Here is a 16109-nt window from a genome sequence, read left to right on the forward strand (position 1 = left end):
GCAACATGAGGGGTTAAGGGGGTAGGAGAAGAGTAAATGAAACAAGATGGGATTGGGAGGGAGACAAACCATAAGTGACTCTTAATCTCACAAAACAAACTGAGGGTTAATGGGGGGAGGGGGGTTGGGGGGGTGGGATTATGGACATTGGGGAGGGTATGTGCTATGATGAGTGCTGTGAAGTGTGTAAACCTGGCGATTCACAGACCTGTACCCCTGGGGATAAAAATATATGTTTATAAAAAATAAAATTTAAAAAAAAAAAAAAAGAGCTGAGGTCTTGCCTCAGGAGTCCAGGAAGTTTGTTTGTCCCTAGAGGAATCCTCTCCCCAACAGCCCCTGATCTATAGAAGTGTGCCTTGCTACTTAGTAAGAATGCTGAGTGTATAAGGATATGTCCCACCCAGTAAGGGTGGTAAGCATATGAAGATATCGTATGAAGATATGTATGTTCTCTGGTCCAGGGCTGGGATCATTTATTGACTTCCTGGAGTGTGTGTTAAGAAAGACTCTGAGGCCCTCTCCTGGCTTAGTGAGAAGTCACCATTTGCTCTAGGTTGAGAGGAAGTAGCGAAACAGACAATATGTTTCTCTTTCTTTCATTAGGACTTAGGCTACTCAGGAAAGGTGGCTATCAAAAGAACCACAGTTCCCTAGAGCTGCCTGTTCAGAACCAGACCCCTAGAAGGGATCCCAGTTAATGCCTTGGAAAGATACAAAGCCATGAGAGATGGGGGGCTGGAAGAAGAGGGAGGAGGGGATAGGCTGATGGGGCTGATGGGCTTCACATGAGGCTCCATGTGGGGTTAGTGGACAGATGTCAATGTTACATTTGCTGAGCACTTACGTGTGCCATTCGCTATTCTGAACACTTTATTCTGAACATGTAATAACTTTTACAATACAACAACTCTAACTGGTAGGTACCGCTATTATCCCCCCTTGGAAGATGATGAAATGAGGCACAGGGAAATTAAACAACTTGTCCAGGTCAGACAACTAGTAAGAAGTCGCTCCAGAGTTGGAACCCAGCAGTTTAACCACTTACCTATTAGCCTTTCAAACTTTAAAAAACCCAGAGATTCATGCTTAAGGTGAGACCAAAGCAAAATTTGAAATGTGATAGAGAAGAAAAGTATTAGGTAAATGGGACCCTCTCGGGGAGAAAGATCATAGTGCTTGGGCAGAAAAACAAAAAACATTAAAGAAAAATTTTTATTTGAATATGGTGGACACACAATGTTACATTAGCTTCAGGTACAGCACAGTGAGTCCACAGGTCTATACGCTATGCCGTGCTCCCTGCGAGTGGAGCTCCCCTCTGTCACCAGGCCACATCACTACAGTACCACTGACTTATCCCCTAGGATGTGCCTTTCATCCCCAGGACTTATTCTTTCTGCCCCTGGAAGCCTCTACCTCCCTCTCCCCTTCACCCATTTTTGCCCAAGTGCTGATGTTAGCCTTTCTGTTTATTGTCTTCAGAAGTGCTCAAACCCCACCGTACCACACCACAGACAATCCCCACCTTTGAAACAACAAATGCCCACCTTGGCTGTGCTCATTCCATGTGACTACATTCACAGGAGCAGTTGGGGAACATGCAAAGCTTTTAGAGAGCCCGTGGTCTCAGAAGTTGAGAAAAAGAGGTGTCTGTGACAGGAAGCACTCGCCCCAGGACACTGCGGCACTGACTGCTTTCTTCGTTCGTTCGTACAGCAGGGCTCAAGCACAGCCTTAATTCTAGCAGAGCAGTAAGTGCCAGGGGAATCCTGCCTCCAGTTTATACTGCCCTTGATGTGGGAGCAGGAAGTAAGGCAGGGAAGACAGCTGGGACCACATAATGGAAGATTTGAACAGCAAAAAACAGTTTGTGAGGTACTTGGAAGACTATGTTGAGCCACTTCTATTTGGGAAGAACAGGGCACAGTGAAGAGGGTGAACTGAATGGGGTGGGGTGGGTGGAGGAGAGGAGTCGATACCATTCTCTCTGCAAGAGGTGACAAGGGACTGCTGGAGGCTAGCCACAGGAGCAGAGACGGAATAGAAATATGAAGTCCGGCATGGAAATGGAAGCACATTGACTTGCATTGGTTGAAAAAAGGGAAAGAGAGATTCAAGGATGATTTTGGCACTCTGATCCTAAGGTTCTAGAACAATGATGATATCATTAATATTAAAGAATAAAAGAGTTCCAGTGCTAGTGTGCAGCTGAGAGAAATGTTTCCTTTAGGTGTCTCCTCCTCTAGGACGCCTTCTCCAAGTACTTGATCTTCACCCTTGAGTCTCCTTCTAGCTCTGCCCCCTGTGTTTCTTTCAGTCTGTGTACTTGTTTGTGGTCTGGGTGTCCCCTTTTTGGAAAAGGTACATTGTGTGAGCCCTGAGCTCCCTGCCTAGTGTAGAGCCTGGAACCTAGGACGCTTAGTCTACTTCATTTTTCACAAAGAACTAACTTTGGTGAAATGCTAAGATAGGGGGTTCCCTTTAGCTCTTTAATGTGAGAATAAAACACCTAGGTTAAAATATGCACAAGGTGGGAAATGAAATATTCAGTTGGTACTCTAATAATTAAACTAAATTTTGCCACTGAGTGATAACTACTGCTAAATCAATGAGATATGCATCAATTAGGCAATCATGCAGCCCGAACATTATACAACTTGATTGCTGAGAATTGTAAAAAAAAAAAAAAAAAAAGAAAAAAAAAATCAGTGAAGAGAGTAGTTTAATCATTATAATATGTATAAATATTCAAAATCAATGAAACATGTTTCTTAAGGTTTGGCTGTAATGCCTTCATATTATTAATAACAATTTTGCTTTTCTTCCACAGCCTTCCTTTTAAGAACCTCATTCTGGTCTGGTTAGCATCTGTCTCTCATTACCATTCTTTCTTCTTTTTAAGAATCAAGCAAACTTCTTAGCATTCCAGTATATGAAGAAGTGAAAGAGCACATTGGAATATGGATCACAAAACCCAACTTTTCACCTTGACCTCAGCCATAGCCAGAATTACCCTTCTGAGAAGGTGGAGTAGACATCTCTCCTTCCTTCGCAGGGGAATATCAGGTGCCCTGTACCTTCACACATCCTCCCCCTAGTGCCTGCCTCTAGGACCACCTTTTGTGGCCTGAATTTGCCTGTGTCTTCCTCCCTCTGTGGTGTCAGACAGAGAAGCTCAGACTTACACCTAATTTTGTGAGAGTAGATGAGGAGGGTGAAGGGGTTCTGGGAGGAGTTGAGTATCATCCTCCTCGTGTCTGAACTTGCTGTTTTGCTATAATGGATGGACTGCAATAGTGGGCTGGAGGAATATTCTTTTCTGTCTTATGCCATCTGAGGTACCTGCACCACTTTACAGTCCCACCAGTGTGTATGAAGTTCCGGTTTCTCCACATCTCCACCAACACTTGCTATTGTCTATCTTTTTTATTATAGCCATCCTGGTGGGTTTACCATGGTTTCTTTGACTTGTATTTCCCTGTTGTCATCTAAAAGATGACATTGGCCATCTTTTCATGTGCTTATTGACTATATGTATATATTCTTCAGAAAAATGTCTATTCAAATTCTACGTTCACTTTTTATTGAATTACTTGTCTCTATTGTTGAGTTATAAATCTTCTTTATATATTCTGGATACTAGACCCTTATCAGATAAGTGATTTGGAAATATTTTCTTCAGTTCTGTAGGCTCTCTTTTCACTTTATTAATAGCACGCTCAGAAGCACAGAGGCTTTTATTTTGATGAAGTCTAACTTATCTATTTTTTCTTCAGTTATTTGTGCTTTTGGTATCATATCTAAGAAATGATTATCTAGTCCCAGTGTCATCAAGACTTACATTTGTGTTTTCTTCTAAGAGTTTTATAATTTTAGTGCTTACATCAGGTCTTTGATCCTAGTTTTGGCATATGGTGTGAGGTAGGGGTTCAACTCCATGAGATTTTGATAGAATTGATCCATCAGTTAAGGGATGTAAGCACTGCAGGGAAGGAACTCTAGGAGTGGTACTGGAAAGAGAAAAGAGAAATTACTTGATCCTAGGACTCTCAGTGCTGAACAAGCCTGGTGGTTTAAAGAGGAAAATATAGCACAATTTGGTTTATATATTCACCTGGACCTGGCTGGAGTCTGTAACCATGCAGAACATATACATTGCATATACCTCTAATGAAGGAGAGCTTACCTTCCAAGTAGTAAGTTGATGATATGATGATTTGGGTATTTACAAAAAGATGGCTAGGGTCCAGCAGTGAAACAGGAGGCTATTGTCCTTTAGTTTCTATGATCAGAAGAATACCTTCATATTTCAGTGGTGATAATGTAACAAGTCCAGGGTACACCACTGGCATTTAAAAGGAAAGAATTAAGAAGAATAAGCTGGCAACTCACAGAGTTAAGAATGGTGTAGAGAAATCCCCTTTATGACATGTGATTGTTTACAAAAAAAAGTTATCTTTTCTCCCTGACCTCATACCCCTCAGCTAACAATTATTAGCCCTTTTTCTCCATGGTCTCTTATATTTCTGCATGTCTTCTGAACAGAGGTATTGACAGCTCTACCCACTAGATGCCAATATTGCTTCAACCCAAAGTATCCCAGATTTTGATTCCTTAAGGATCAGTGCTGCCTCTTTTTATCTTATTTGTTATTATTATTTTATCGTGTCATTTAGTGCTACGTCTTTATAGAACAACGTATTTGGTGTTTGCTTTTTCATGGAACTCCATGTTCTTTGTATTTCTTTCATCTAACATGGCTCCTAGAGTATAAGTGGTGCTCAGCACAGGTTTGCTGTTCTTCATGGGGTCTGTGCTTGCTCTTCCTTCAAACATGTTGCAGTTCAGAAAGAAGATGTAATCGTATCTAATTGGAAATTCTGGCCACTTTTCCTAGAGCTTGACAAATAGATACTAGAATTTATATGTAAGAGAAGAGAATTGTATATGTATATAATTTGTATGTAAGAGAAAGTAGATACTAGAATTTATATGTAAGAGAAAATAAATACTAGAATTTACATGTAAGAGAAAGAGAAATGTATATGTATATGTCAAGACAATTGTAAAATAAAAGAACCAAGTTGGAGGTACTTGTCTTATGTTGGTTCAATATGCCAGTACTAGTCTTGCATGACAGCAAATATATATGCTATGGTATTGGTATAGTGATAGAGAAAGAGATCAATGAGACAGAATATAGAGTTCAGAAATGGAGCCTCATGTGGCAGAATGGGTTAGGTGTTTACCAAATGATTCCCTTTTTCTCCTGTGCATAAACTAAACTACATTTCCCAGCCATTAGACTCATGGCAGAAGTGATACACTCTGCTTTCAGGCCTGACCCCCAAAAATCCTTCCATGAATAATTCATTTCCTCCCCATATACCAGCTGCATATTAATGTCTCTTGAGAAACCCAGAGTAGGGCAAAAACACAAGATGGAAGGAGCCAGACTCCCTGAGCTCCTGCCTGGATTACAGCTCCCCAGGATGGCATGTCATCCAGATTGCCTGTGTGAGACGATTCATGATTGAGAGAGAAACTTTTGTTATGTTATAGTATTAAAAAAATTTTTAAAGATTTTATTTATTTATTTGAGAGAATGAGCAAGGGGGGAGGGGAGGGGTAGAAGGAGAAACAGAAGCAGGCTCCCGCTCAGCTCGATCCTGAGGCTCCATTCCAGGATGGGATCCTGGGATCATGACCAGAGCCAAAGGCAGATGCTTAACCGACTGAGCCACCCAGGCACCCTATTAGATTACCTCAATTTGGTGGCTCTTAGCTTACTCTAAAAATCAGGCCTGTATGAATCTTGACACACAGCAGAAGGAAGTACAGATACTGCAGAAGAGATGGACTGTCGAATGTACAGGGCTGAGATAATTGGCTGTCTATATAGAAAATAGCAACCACACATCCAGGCCCTACTCCATGCTCTGTTCCAGGTGAATTAGTGATCTAATGTGCAAAACAAAGTTTTAAACCGTTTAGAAGAATACATAGGAGAACATCTTTATTAGCTCAGGTAGACAATGAAAAACTAAGACACATAAGGTACAAATCAAGTGGGGGAAAGACTGAGAAAAATAAACTACATTAAAATGAAAGACCTCTGGGGTGCCTGAGTGGCTCAGTCAGTTAAGCATCTGCCTTTGGCTCAGGTCATGATCTCATGGTCCTGGGATCGGAGCCCGAGTAGGGCTCCCTGCTCAGCGGGAAGCCTGCTTCTCCCTCTCCCACTCCCCCTGCTTGTATTCCCTCTCTCACTGTCCCTCTGTGTCAAATAAGTAAATAAAATCATAAATAAATAAATAAATAGATAAAATGAAAGACTTCTGAATAAAGGCACCAACACTGCGGAGGCTAGTCAACGACTGAGAGGATATATGAAATATATACCTAGAAAGGATCAATATCCAGAATATTAAAAAAAAAAACCTCCTATATGTCAATTATGAAAATAAAATCCTTTAGTAGAAAAAGGGCAGAGGTTATGAGTGGGTACCTTATGGAAGAAAAAACTTGAATTTGAGAAAAGTGCTCCACCTCACTGCCTGTCAGAGACCTATAAATTAAAACCAATTTCATTCATTCATTAAAGTCAGACGGTCACTACCTGTGGTGGGTGCGAATTGTGACAGGCAGTTCGGACAGCCATTTTGATACCACGCTCATGCCCTGGGTCCCAACAGTATCGCTCATAGTGGAACCTGCAGCGTCCAATACTCTGAAGCCCGGTGGTCCCTTATGTCCTGATTCTCCCCTTTTCCTGTGTCTCAAGTAGCTCGTCATAGGTTTTTAAGGACAATCATACTGTATCTCCCTACATCCTGCAGTTGCTGTCAGATTTATTTCAATGTTTCCTTCCTTCTCACTTGGAGCAGCACCACCTGATATTAGTCCCTGGATTCGTTCCAAGTTCCCCACAAAAAACTGATTTGCTGTAATGACCAACCGCTGAACTGAAAACTAGCCCATGTGTGCTCGTAACTAACACAGAAGAGCTCACTGTGCACTAGACACCACTCTTTCCTTGTACTAACTCTTGCCTTGACTCTTAAAAATCCACTTGTATTAGCTCTTTTACTTCCCGTAATGGCTCTGTGAGATCCATGCCCAGTGTCCCCACTTGCGGATGAAGAAACGCAGGGGCAGAGAGGTGGGAGGTGGAGAAACAACCCTGGCTGTCCTTCTCCTCAGACTCCACCCTTCATCCAGGGGATAACCTGGATCGTTCAGGCCAGATTCGGCCAAACTGTGATTAGACTCATGAAACACCACCACTCTTTTTCTGGCTCACACAAATAGTTGTTTATTTCCAGTTATTTTCTTCCTCTTATCAAGCAATGGTTTAATGCTGCCTGCATTATTGTGAAGTAGCCAGAACAGTTCTAGAATTCAGCAGCCATTCTGAGTACTCTCCATTTATTAAATAATGAGTCTTTAATTACTGGCTGACTTAAGCTGGTTTTCAAAGAGTAATACTGTGAACTGCCAGCCGGGTCCCACAATGATAGACAAGAATAGAGTTTTATTTTATTTTATTTTACTTTATTTTCTTTTTTGTTAATTCAAGACCACTCTCAGAGGAGCGTACCTCACCCACTTAGCTTCCTTGACACTTCGTACTTCAAATAGATGAATGCCTTCCCAATCCCAAGCTGCCGAATCTCTAAATTGACATGTTCTCTGAATAATAAATTTCACCTCTGAGGATGATGCCAGGTGCAAGAGGATTTGATAAAAGGGCATTTGAACTTTACAAATGATACAAAACATTTCCCTCTTAAGAAACTTTAATAATTAAGTGGAAGATTCTGTGTGAAAATTTTATGTTCAATTCGGCTTCCACTACACATTTTAGTGAGTAGATTATTCCAGCAGTATGTCAGTGGTAAGCTAAGCAGTGCAGAGTTCCATGTGAAATCCATCCAGTGGCTGGGCACCTTCCTTCCATCTGTAATGTCCTGCAAACCTCCAGAGAGCCTCTAGATTCTGGGGTTGGACTAGTGAACCCACTGAATGATTCAGAAGCTAAGACTTACTGTTTTCAGGTGCATGGTTCCATTTTTCTGAAGAAGTTTTTCATGAGGTTATAATCAAACAGGTGCTTACTTTATTCGACATTCAGGATACAGTGCACATCCTTTCTGTGAACTTTCAGTGCGTTTGTTCTGTTGGCATAGATCAAATGCATTCTCGAGCCCTGTTTAGAACTATGGAAAAGCTTGCACAGACCTGAAAAGAAGTGTAGGACATAGGCTCTGTGCTGGGAAATAGGGCATTCTTTATTTTTTCTTTCCTAAATACGCTTTTCTTTAGAAACAAATCCCACCGATCTTAGACAGACTTTCGGGTCTTCAGAGGGAGGAAATCAGCAATCTCTTACTCTAAGTGATTGAATAAAATTCCTGAATGTTTTGAATATTAAAGCCATTTGAATAATGTTATCATTTAATGCAGGCCCTATCTAAATAAAATGTTAGGCCTATCCTTTTAAAATGATGAAAACAAAAAATTTCATCTTTTGCTAAAATTCTGTATACTTCTTCCAACTGTCATTGCATATTTTCCACGGTAGATGGTCACGTTTCTAACTGGATAGTTTAATTCCAAACAAGCCGTGGTTCCAATACATTCAAGCTTAATTTCGTGGATTAGGCCTTGCAGCTGTACTCAGAGGTATACTTAAAAGACTGATCCTTTAACAGGGAGTAGATGATGGTGTCATTGTCTTTAAGAGATGACAGATGTATAAGCCACAGTAGGTTTGGAAAGATCTGGAAGAAAACTTGGGGCCTTGTGCATTTAAACCTGACACATATCCCAGTGTGCCGTATGTTCAGAGTGTCGGAGCAGTCCTTTGTAAACAAACTGTCCTTAGACATAGAGTCTGTTTCTATGTTGAATAGTAAACTGAAGTATCAATAGGCATCGTCTGTCTTTGCAATATGCGAGGCTCTAATTCAGGGCTTCACAGTTTGGTGACATCTCAGCTTTTCAGGCAAAAAACTTCATGGGTGTCAGAGAGATTCTCTGTCCCCATGCTCCATACCCTTCTACCTTTACCCCAAGCCTTTTGTTCTGAAGGTCAAATAACTTGCATGTCAGGGTATTCTCCAGAAGCTTCTTGGAGCAGCGGCCCATGCATGAGTCTTTTTTCTTACTCTCACCTCTCCTGGGTCACACACACTGGTTTTCGAAAATAGGATTGCTCATCCTCTGTGAGTTATCAAATAAATGCACACTGTACATATGTACAGTTACACTTCCACATAAGCAAATTGTGTGTGAGTATGTGTGCGTGTGTGTACGTACACACACACGTATAAAATCTTCAGAGGCTGCTTTTGTCTTTTGTGGTGTCCCTCGCACAGAGGATTTGAATGACAGACTTTGCTGTGGTGATTAAAGGGAGCTCTTCTCCACTTCTGGTCCCAGAGAAATGTTTTTCAAGGCCACTCACTAAGAGTCAGATCAAGCTCTAAAGCAGATGACAGCGTTGGGATTGGCTGGCAATTGCAAATGGCAAGAAGGGTCCATCCATTTTTCATGAGGTTATAATTAACATACTGTCTGCCTCCCACAGGGTCAACCTTTGGGAATGAAGACCAGCCGGTTCTGAAGGCAGCTCTGCCTTCCAAAGACACACCCAAGGGGGCCAGCCGGGCGGCCCCTCCAGCAACCCCCAGTGTAACAACACCCCGCAGGAGTTTGCTTCCGGCACCAAAATCCACATCTACACCCGCTGGTAAGACTGTGTGTCCTGGAGAAACTCCACAGTGGAGTGCCTTTCTTACATTAAAGAGTCTTTTCAAGGCCCCCCCACCCCCTGTACATCAGTTACTTAGACGGGATGACAGATGAGTTTTAAATGGCATTTAAATTAATAACAACAATATAGCACTATTTTCAAGGTACTTTCGTATATTCATATGTTTAAATTCTCACAACTGTCACTCCTTCCCCAGCTGGTAACCCATTGAACCATGTAGTTTGATTGCAAGGAAAAAAAAAAAAAGAATCAAACTATTTTAGGGCAGATTGGCATTTGGTTCTGGAGTCCCACGTTAATGAAATCACTGGAAGGACGATGGGACCAAGCTTCCAACTTCAGCTCCAGGGGTGAGTCATGGAACCCCACACAAGCTGCTGGCCAGGGATCTGGGAGTTCTGTTCCACACCTCTGGTTCCAGGCTCATGCCACCAAAACTGGGATCCAAGGAGCAGCAGCTACCTGAGAAGGACTCCAGAACCAAGCTGTTTCTGCTGGGTCCAGGCCAGCAGAAGGGATGCCCTGCCCCTCCACACCCATGAAGCCAGTGTCCTGAAGCAGGGCCGTCAGCTTGTGCAAAGGTGTAACAAGTGAAGGTGCTTGTCGAGGCAGCCTACATGTGGACCCCATCTCACCCAAGTATGTCTGTTTGTCTGCGGGGTGCCCGAGCTTGCAATTCTGAGCCATCCACCTTCTTGCACGATAGGAATGTAAACAAAGAAGAAGGGAAGACGTATGTTGAGCCCTAATCCACTGTAGAAGGCTTATCCATATTGGTATCTAGTCTTCCATATTTTTCTTCTATCCTCAAATAATCACGTACAGCATACACATATGGACTTATGGGAGTTTCTAAAACTGAAGATTTATTATCCCCACTTTTCTACATGTTGCTTTCCTTATTCAAAGAGTACATCATAGAAACACCTTCAAATCATGGCATGGCTCATTCTTTTCAGTGGCTGCTTGGTGTGATGTTTCAACCATTCCCCACTGTGGACGTTCACTCTGTAACTAGCTTTGCCCCTATGAACAATGCTGTAGCAAATGGCCTTGAAAGAGAGGCGTCCTTTCTGCGGGACTGATTCCTGGGAATGGATGGTTGTATTTGATGCATTGATAGGTAACACTAGATTCTTTCTCAGAGTTGTTGTAGTGGTTTACATGTCCACCCATATCCCTGTAAGGAATAAGTATGATCCCTTTGTCCATCTGATGGGAATAGAATACTACCTCAATGTTCATTTAATTTGCATTTACCTGACCGCGAGACTAGCTGAGCCCCTTGCTCTAGGATGCAGTAGCACCTTGGAACCCTCTTTGGTAAGACTTAAATTACTTATTTTGTTCTCTCTTGGCGGAAGGAAACTTCTGGGGGCCAGGGACCATGTCTGTGTTGTTTTAGCCTGATATCCCCGCTGCCTGCCACAGTGATCTATAGTGATCCTTAACATCTACTCGTTAAGGGTTGAATACACCAACCAATGCATGTATGAATGCCACATGGTGTTTGAGTCTTTCAGTTCCAGTGTACTAACAATTTGGCCTTAGTTTCAATAGAAAATAATTAGGCAAATTTAAGGGAAGTTAAAATACAGACGTGGAATCAACCCTATAGGCAAGTTTCTCCAATTTTCGTGTATTAGAATCATCTGTCAGGCTTGTTAGAACATGGATTAATGGGCCTTATCCCCAGAGTATCTTATTCAGTAATTAATAATAATTATTAATATTATATATATAATGTCCCTATTGTTTAGGAAAAAGGTAGTCTACTGTACATACTTTTCTCTACCTTGCTTTTATCAAGTAATGATAGGCCCTCAAAGTCACCTTCTAGTGGTACACATTTTCCCATTCAGTAGACCTGGGATGGAGTCCGAGAATTTGCATTTCTAATGAATTCCCAGGTGATGCTACTCCTACTGATCTAGGGGTCATATTTTGTGAACCACCGTTGTAGATAAATAGGCTAGGAATTTGGGCAGTTGTTCTTAGAAAAAGCCACATGAAAAGATAATGTAGGGATGCCTGGGTGGCTCACTCAGTTAAGCCTCTGCCTTCCACTCTCGTCATGATCTCAGAGTCCTGGGATCGAGCCCTATGTCGGGCTCCCTGCTCAGCGGGAAGTCTGCTTCTCCCACCCCTCCTGCCCCTTCCCCTGCTTGTGCTCTTTCTCTGTCCTCTCAAATAAATAAAACTTTAAAAAAAAATAGAAAAGGTAATCTACCTCACTCATAATAAGAACAATGTAAAGTAAATCTACAATGGACTGCAATATGTCACTTAGTAGATTGGCAAAATTCCAGAAGATTGAAAACATCTGCTGTTGGGAAGCTGCAGAGAAAGAGGCACCCTCATACGTCACGGGTGGGATACAACGTAAGACGCGTCTTATGCAGGGAATTTGGCATTATCTAATAAAATCGCATGAGCATTTTTGTTCTTTGACTTAGCAGTCCCACCTGTAGGAATCTTTTCCAAAAATAGACTAGGAAGAATAAAGGGCACAAACAGTGCCCAGACTATGATCTCTAAATACATTTCCCAGTAGAGGGAGACAGGGGTCCTTGAAAAAATGCCTGCTTCTGCGGGGACCTGTAGAGCATCTTTCCTTTCCAGAAAGCCAAGAAGAATTCAAAGACTGCTAGAGTTCTCTCAAAAGGACTCAAGTGTCAAACCGAATAAGCTCCTACTGGTTTAAAAAAAAAAAAAGTTTGAGTAGCAATAAGATAACAGCTGCAGCAGATTAATATTCACCAAGATATATGTATATCCACAAGGGCATAATGATACAAAAGATAGGCAGAAACTCGTCACTTTGGAGAATGCTTGGAAACCACCTGTTATTTTAGAAAGCTGGTAGATAAGGAAAATAATAGAACATTTCAGCTTCTGTTCGGTCTGTACCTCAAGACAACCAAATAGTTAATAAAGGGAAGTTTCTCTTATAAAAGTATTCTGGTTAACAAGATAGGATAGCATATCTTTTCACAGCTGCTAGTGAATCAGGGATGAAGGTAATAAAAGATACAATTGAAAGATACAGTTGGGTGTTATAAACTGTACTGATGAAAATCTATACATTGTAAATTAGTTTTGGGGGCAAAATGTATCTGAACTAGCTTCTAGATCTAAATACTAGTTTACTGGAAACACGAGGGCAGAGAAGCATATTAAATAGCACCATGGAAATAGAATTAGCAGACCCTGATGGTGGGAAATGGGATAGGACAAAACAACTGATTTACACAACAACAAAAATTGTAAAAAACAAGAAGCAAGAAACAATTTGGGGGGTAAAAAGAGACGGAGGGGGACTGCAAAATATGGATCTTATTTTGCATCTCAGTTCAAATAAACATGCCCAAAAAACTTTGTTTGAAGATAACTGAGGAAATGTAAATCTACTGCTAGTATTTTAAGGATGATGTGGTAATTGTGGTTATGTTTTTAAAAAGTCGTATTTTAAACATTCACACATGAAATGATAGGCTCTCTGAGATTTACTTCGAAGTAACTCAGGATGATGGCAGGTGGAGTGAGTGTGTTTATAGAACATGAAACAACACTGTATATTACACATTGTTGAAGCTGATCAATAGAATACATGAAACTGACTAGACTAGCATCTCTAGTATATACTGAAGGTATTATGTAATAATATAGCAAAATGTGTTGAAAGAGTGGTTGTTTTAGTTGAAGTCCAGTTAAATGGAAATCATACATCAGGTGTGAAGGAGAGAAAGAAAGGAAGCGACAGTATTGAGGCCCATAAAATTTCATTAGTTTTTTAAATATTTCAACCACATGAGAGATTTTTGAAAGCCATGTGATCTTGATAACAGGAATTCTCTTCTACTTTGCATTACTTTATAAATACACTTTAATGTACTAAATCTAATTTTGTCCTTAAAACTCTGAGAGGTAGGGAGAAAAGTATTATTTTACAAGTGACAGATAAGCAAACCAAGACTCAGGATATGAAACAATAAATTGGTAAAAGAAAAAATTTATCACTAAATTTTAGCTTTGCCTTTATTCCATTGGTTTGGATGTCTAAGTTAAATAAAATCTAGTTTTGGAAACAAAATCAGCTTTCACATTGCCTTGTGTCATCTGCTACTTAAAAAGCAGAAGGTGGGCATACAGATTACAATTAAATCCCAAATAATTGGATTTCTTGGGACTGCAAGGGGTTTGGGTTTTTTAATTACTTAGATAATGCCAACCCTTGTTTTAACCCATGTTATTGGAAACATTTCTAACCTACAGTGTTTTGCTTCTTTCCCTTGGTGATTACAGGCTAATGATGGCAGAACTCTTGTATCTTTAGGGCATCTGCTCAATTACTGTCATCCACAATTGTAGATACAACACGTACCCACAATAGAACAAACCCAGAGAGTACTTCAACTGTAGTCTTTAAACTAGATTTCTGATGTGAGCTTTTTTTGTGTGAGTGAATTTTTTCTGGTTCTTTCATTCAAGAAACATCAAAGTGCTTATTTTAAGCCATAGGGTGACTTGGATTCAGGGATAATTAAAATGGTTCTAGTTTTTAAAAAGCTCACAATAAGGTAAACAATTATGAACTAATAAATAGAGTGATAGCAAGAGATCATAATCTTATCAGTAGGATTCCAGTTAATTCTAGCAGACCAAGAATTCATAGTAAAGTGGATTAAGAACAATGACCTGAAAAAGTTTAAATTAAATATAATAGATTTTTATTATTTATTCATGTAATCACTTTCCCTTTGTTATTTCTTTAATCATTTTCTAATTTATTTATAATTTAACTGCTTTCTAACCTCAGAAAAGATCCAATGTAGCATTCAGTGAAGGGCACAGAATAACACAGATTCAAGGATAAAACTCCAATTAATAAAAAAAGAAAATCCTGATAAAACTAGGCCCAGAGTTTCCTGACTACAAGAGCAAAAGAAGAAACAATCTGGGATGAAAACAAAAACAAAACCAAAAATAGGGTGGAGGGATCATGTCACTTCTTCAGAAGAGAGAAGCTTATTTCTTAGTCCAAATTTTTAAGATTTTAAGAGTTACTTCTGTGAATTAAAAAATGTGTATGTTGAACAACATAGTGACAACTTTGTCTTAAATATAGCTATTCTGACAATAAAATAATTAAAAGGTAGTTTTAAAATTTTGGAATAGGGAAAGCGTTTCTAAACATGATATGAAACCTGGAGGGAGGCCTGTGTGGCTCATTTGGTAAAGCGTCAGCCTTCGGCTCGGGTCATGATCCCAGGGTCCTAGAATCAAGTCCCTCATTGAGCTCCTAGCTCAGAGGGGAGGCTGCTTCTCCCTCTACCCACTGCTCCCCCTACTTGTGCTCACTACACTCTCTCTGACAAATAAGTAAAATCTTAAAAAAAAAAAAAAAAAAGAAAGAAAGAAACCTAGAAATGTTTAAAAACTGATAGATTTAACTATGTAAAAACTTAATTATGTTTGTATAATTATTTCAATAATTATTTCTACAATGAAAGGCATCGTGGAATTAAGAAGATAAACTGAATGAAAATGTTGCAAGAAAGTGTTACATGAAAACAAATAGGAAAAATAGTACTCAATTGGAAAAAATAGGTAGAAGATATGAATGGGCAGTTCACACAGTAGAAGTACAAAATAATAGCCATTAACATATGAAAAGATGTTCAAAAACATTAGTAACTAAATACATTTAGTGTTTTTTTTTTTTTAGTGACATACCATCATTTTCATTTGGATTAGAAAAAATTAAAAAGGTTTATTATAACCAGCATTAGTAAAAATATGGCAAATGAACACTATAGTAGCATTAATAGGAATATAAATTTGTATAAACTTTTAGAGGGCAGTTTGTCATCCATGAAGATTTAAGTGTATATAATGTGTAACCCAATGTTTATACTTCTGGGAATCTCTCACATGAAAATTCTTGCTTAGGCAGCAATGATGTAAGTACAGGCACTTTTTTTGCAACATTGATTATAATACTAAAAAACTGGAAACAATCTAAATATTTGTCAGTATCAAAATATTTAAATAAGCTATGATACATAAATTCACTAGACTGTTATGTAATCTTTCAACAGAATGAGACAGTTGTATATGGAAAGATGTCCATAGTATGTTGTTAAAGGAAAAAAAGCTGCAGATAATCCCTTTTTTGCCAAACCCAAACTAAAAATAGATCTTTTTGATCTATGCTTTTTTTGCGTATTTATAGAAAAAGTGTAGAAAGTATCATTTAAGTCATTAACAGCTATTAGCAGAGTGGTATCCAACAAAGGAGAAGTTGTAATAAGAAGAAAATTTTCAT

At 39.7% G+C, this 16109-nt stretch overlaps 1 protein-coding gene across 1 annotated transcript in view; it reads left to right on the top strand.

The window, feature by feature from the left end:
- Positions 1 to 16109, top strand: part of LOC111158574 (microtubule associated scaffold protein 2) — a 586722-nt gene that overhangs the window by 378166 nt on the left and 192447 nt on the right. The window contains exon 5 of the mRNA XM_022520694.1: positions 9596 to 9757. Within this exon, the coding sequence (XP_022376402.1) occupies positions 9596 to 9757 (162 nt within the window). The remainder of the gene's footprint in view (positions 1 to 9595; positions 9758 to 16109) is intronic.

This window comes from Enhydra lutris, unplaced genomic scaffold (assembly GCF_002288905.1).
Source record: "Enhydra lutris kenyoni isolate GAN:26980312 unplaced genomic scaffold, ASM228890v2 scaffoldscaffold60, whole genome shotgun sequence".
NCBI lineage: Eukaryota > Metazoa > Chordata > Mammalia > Carnivora > Mustelidae > Enhydra > Enhydra lutris.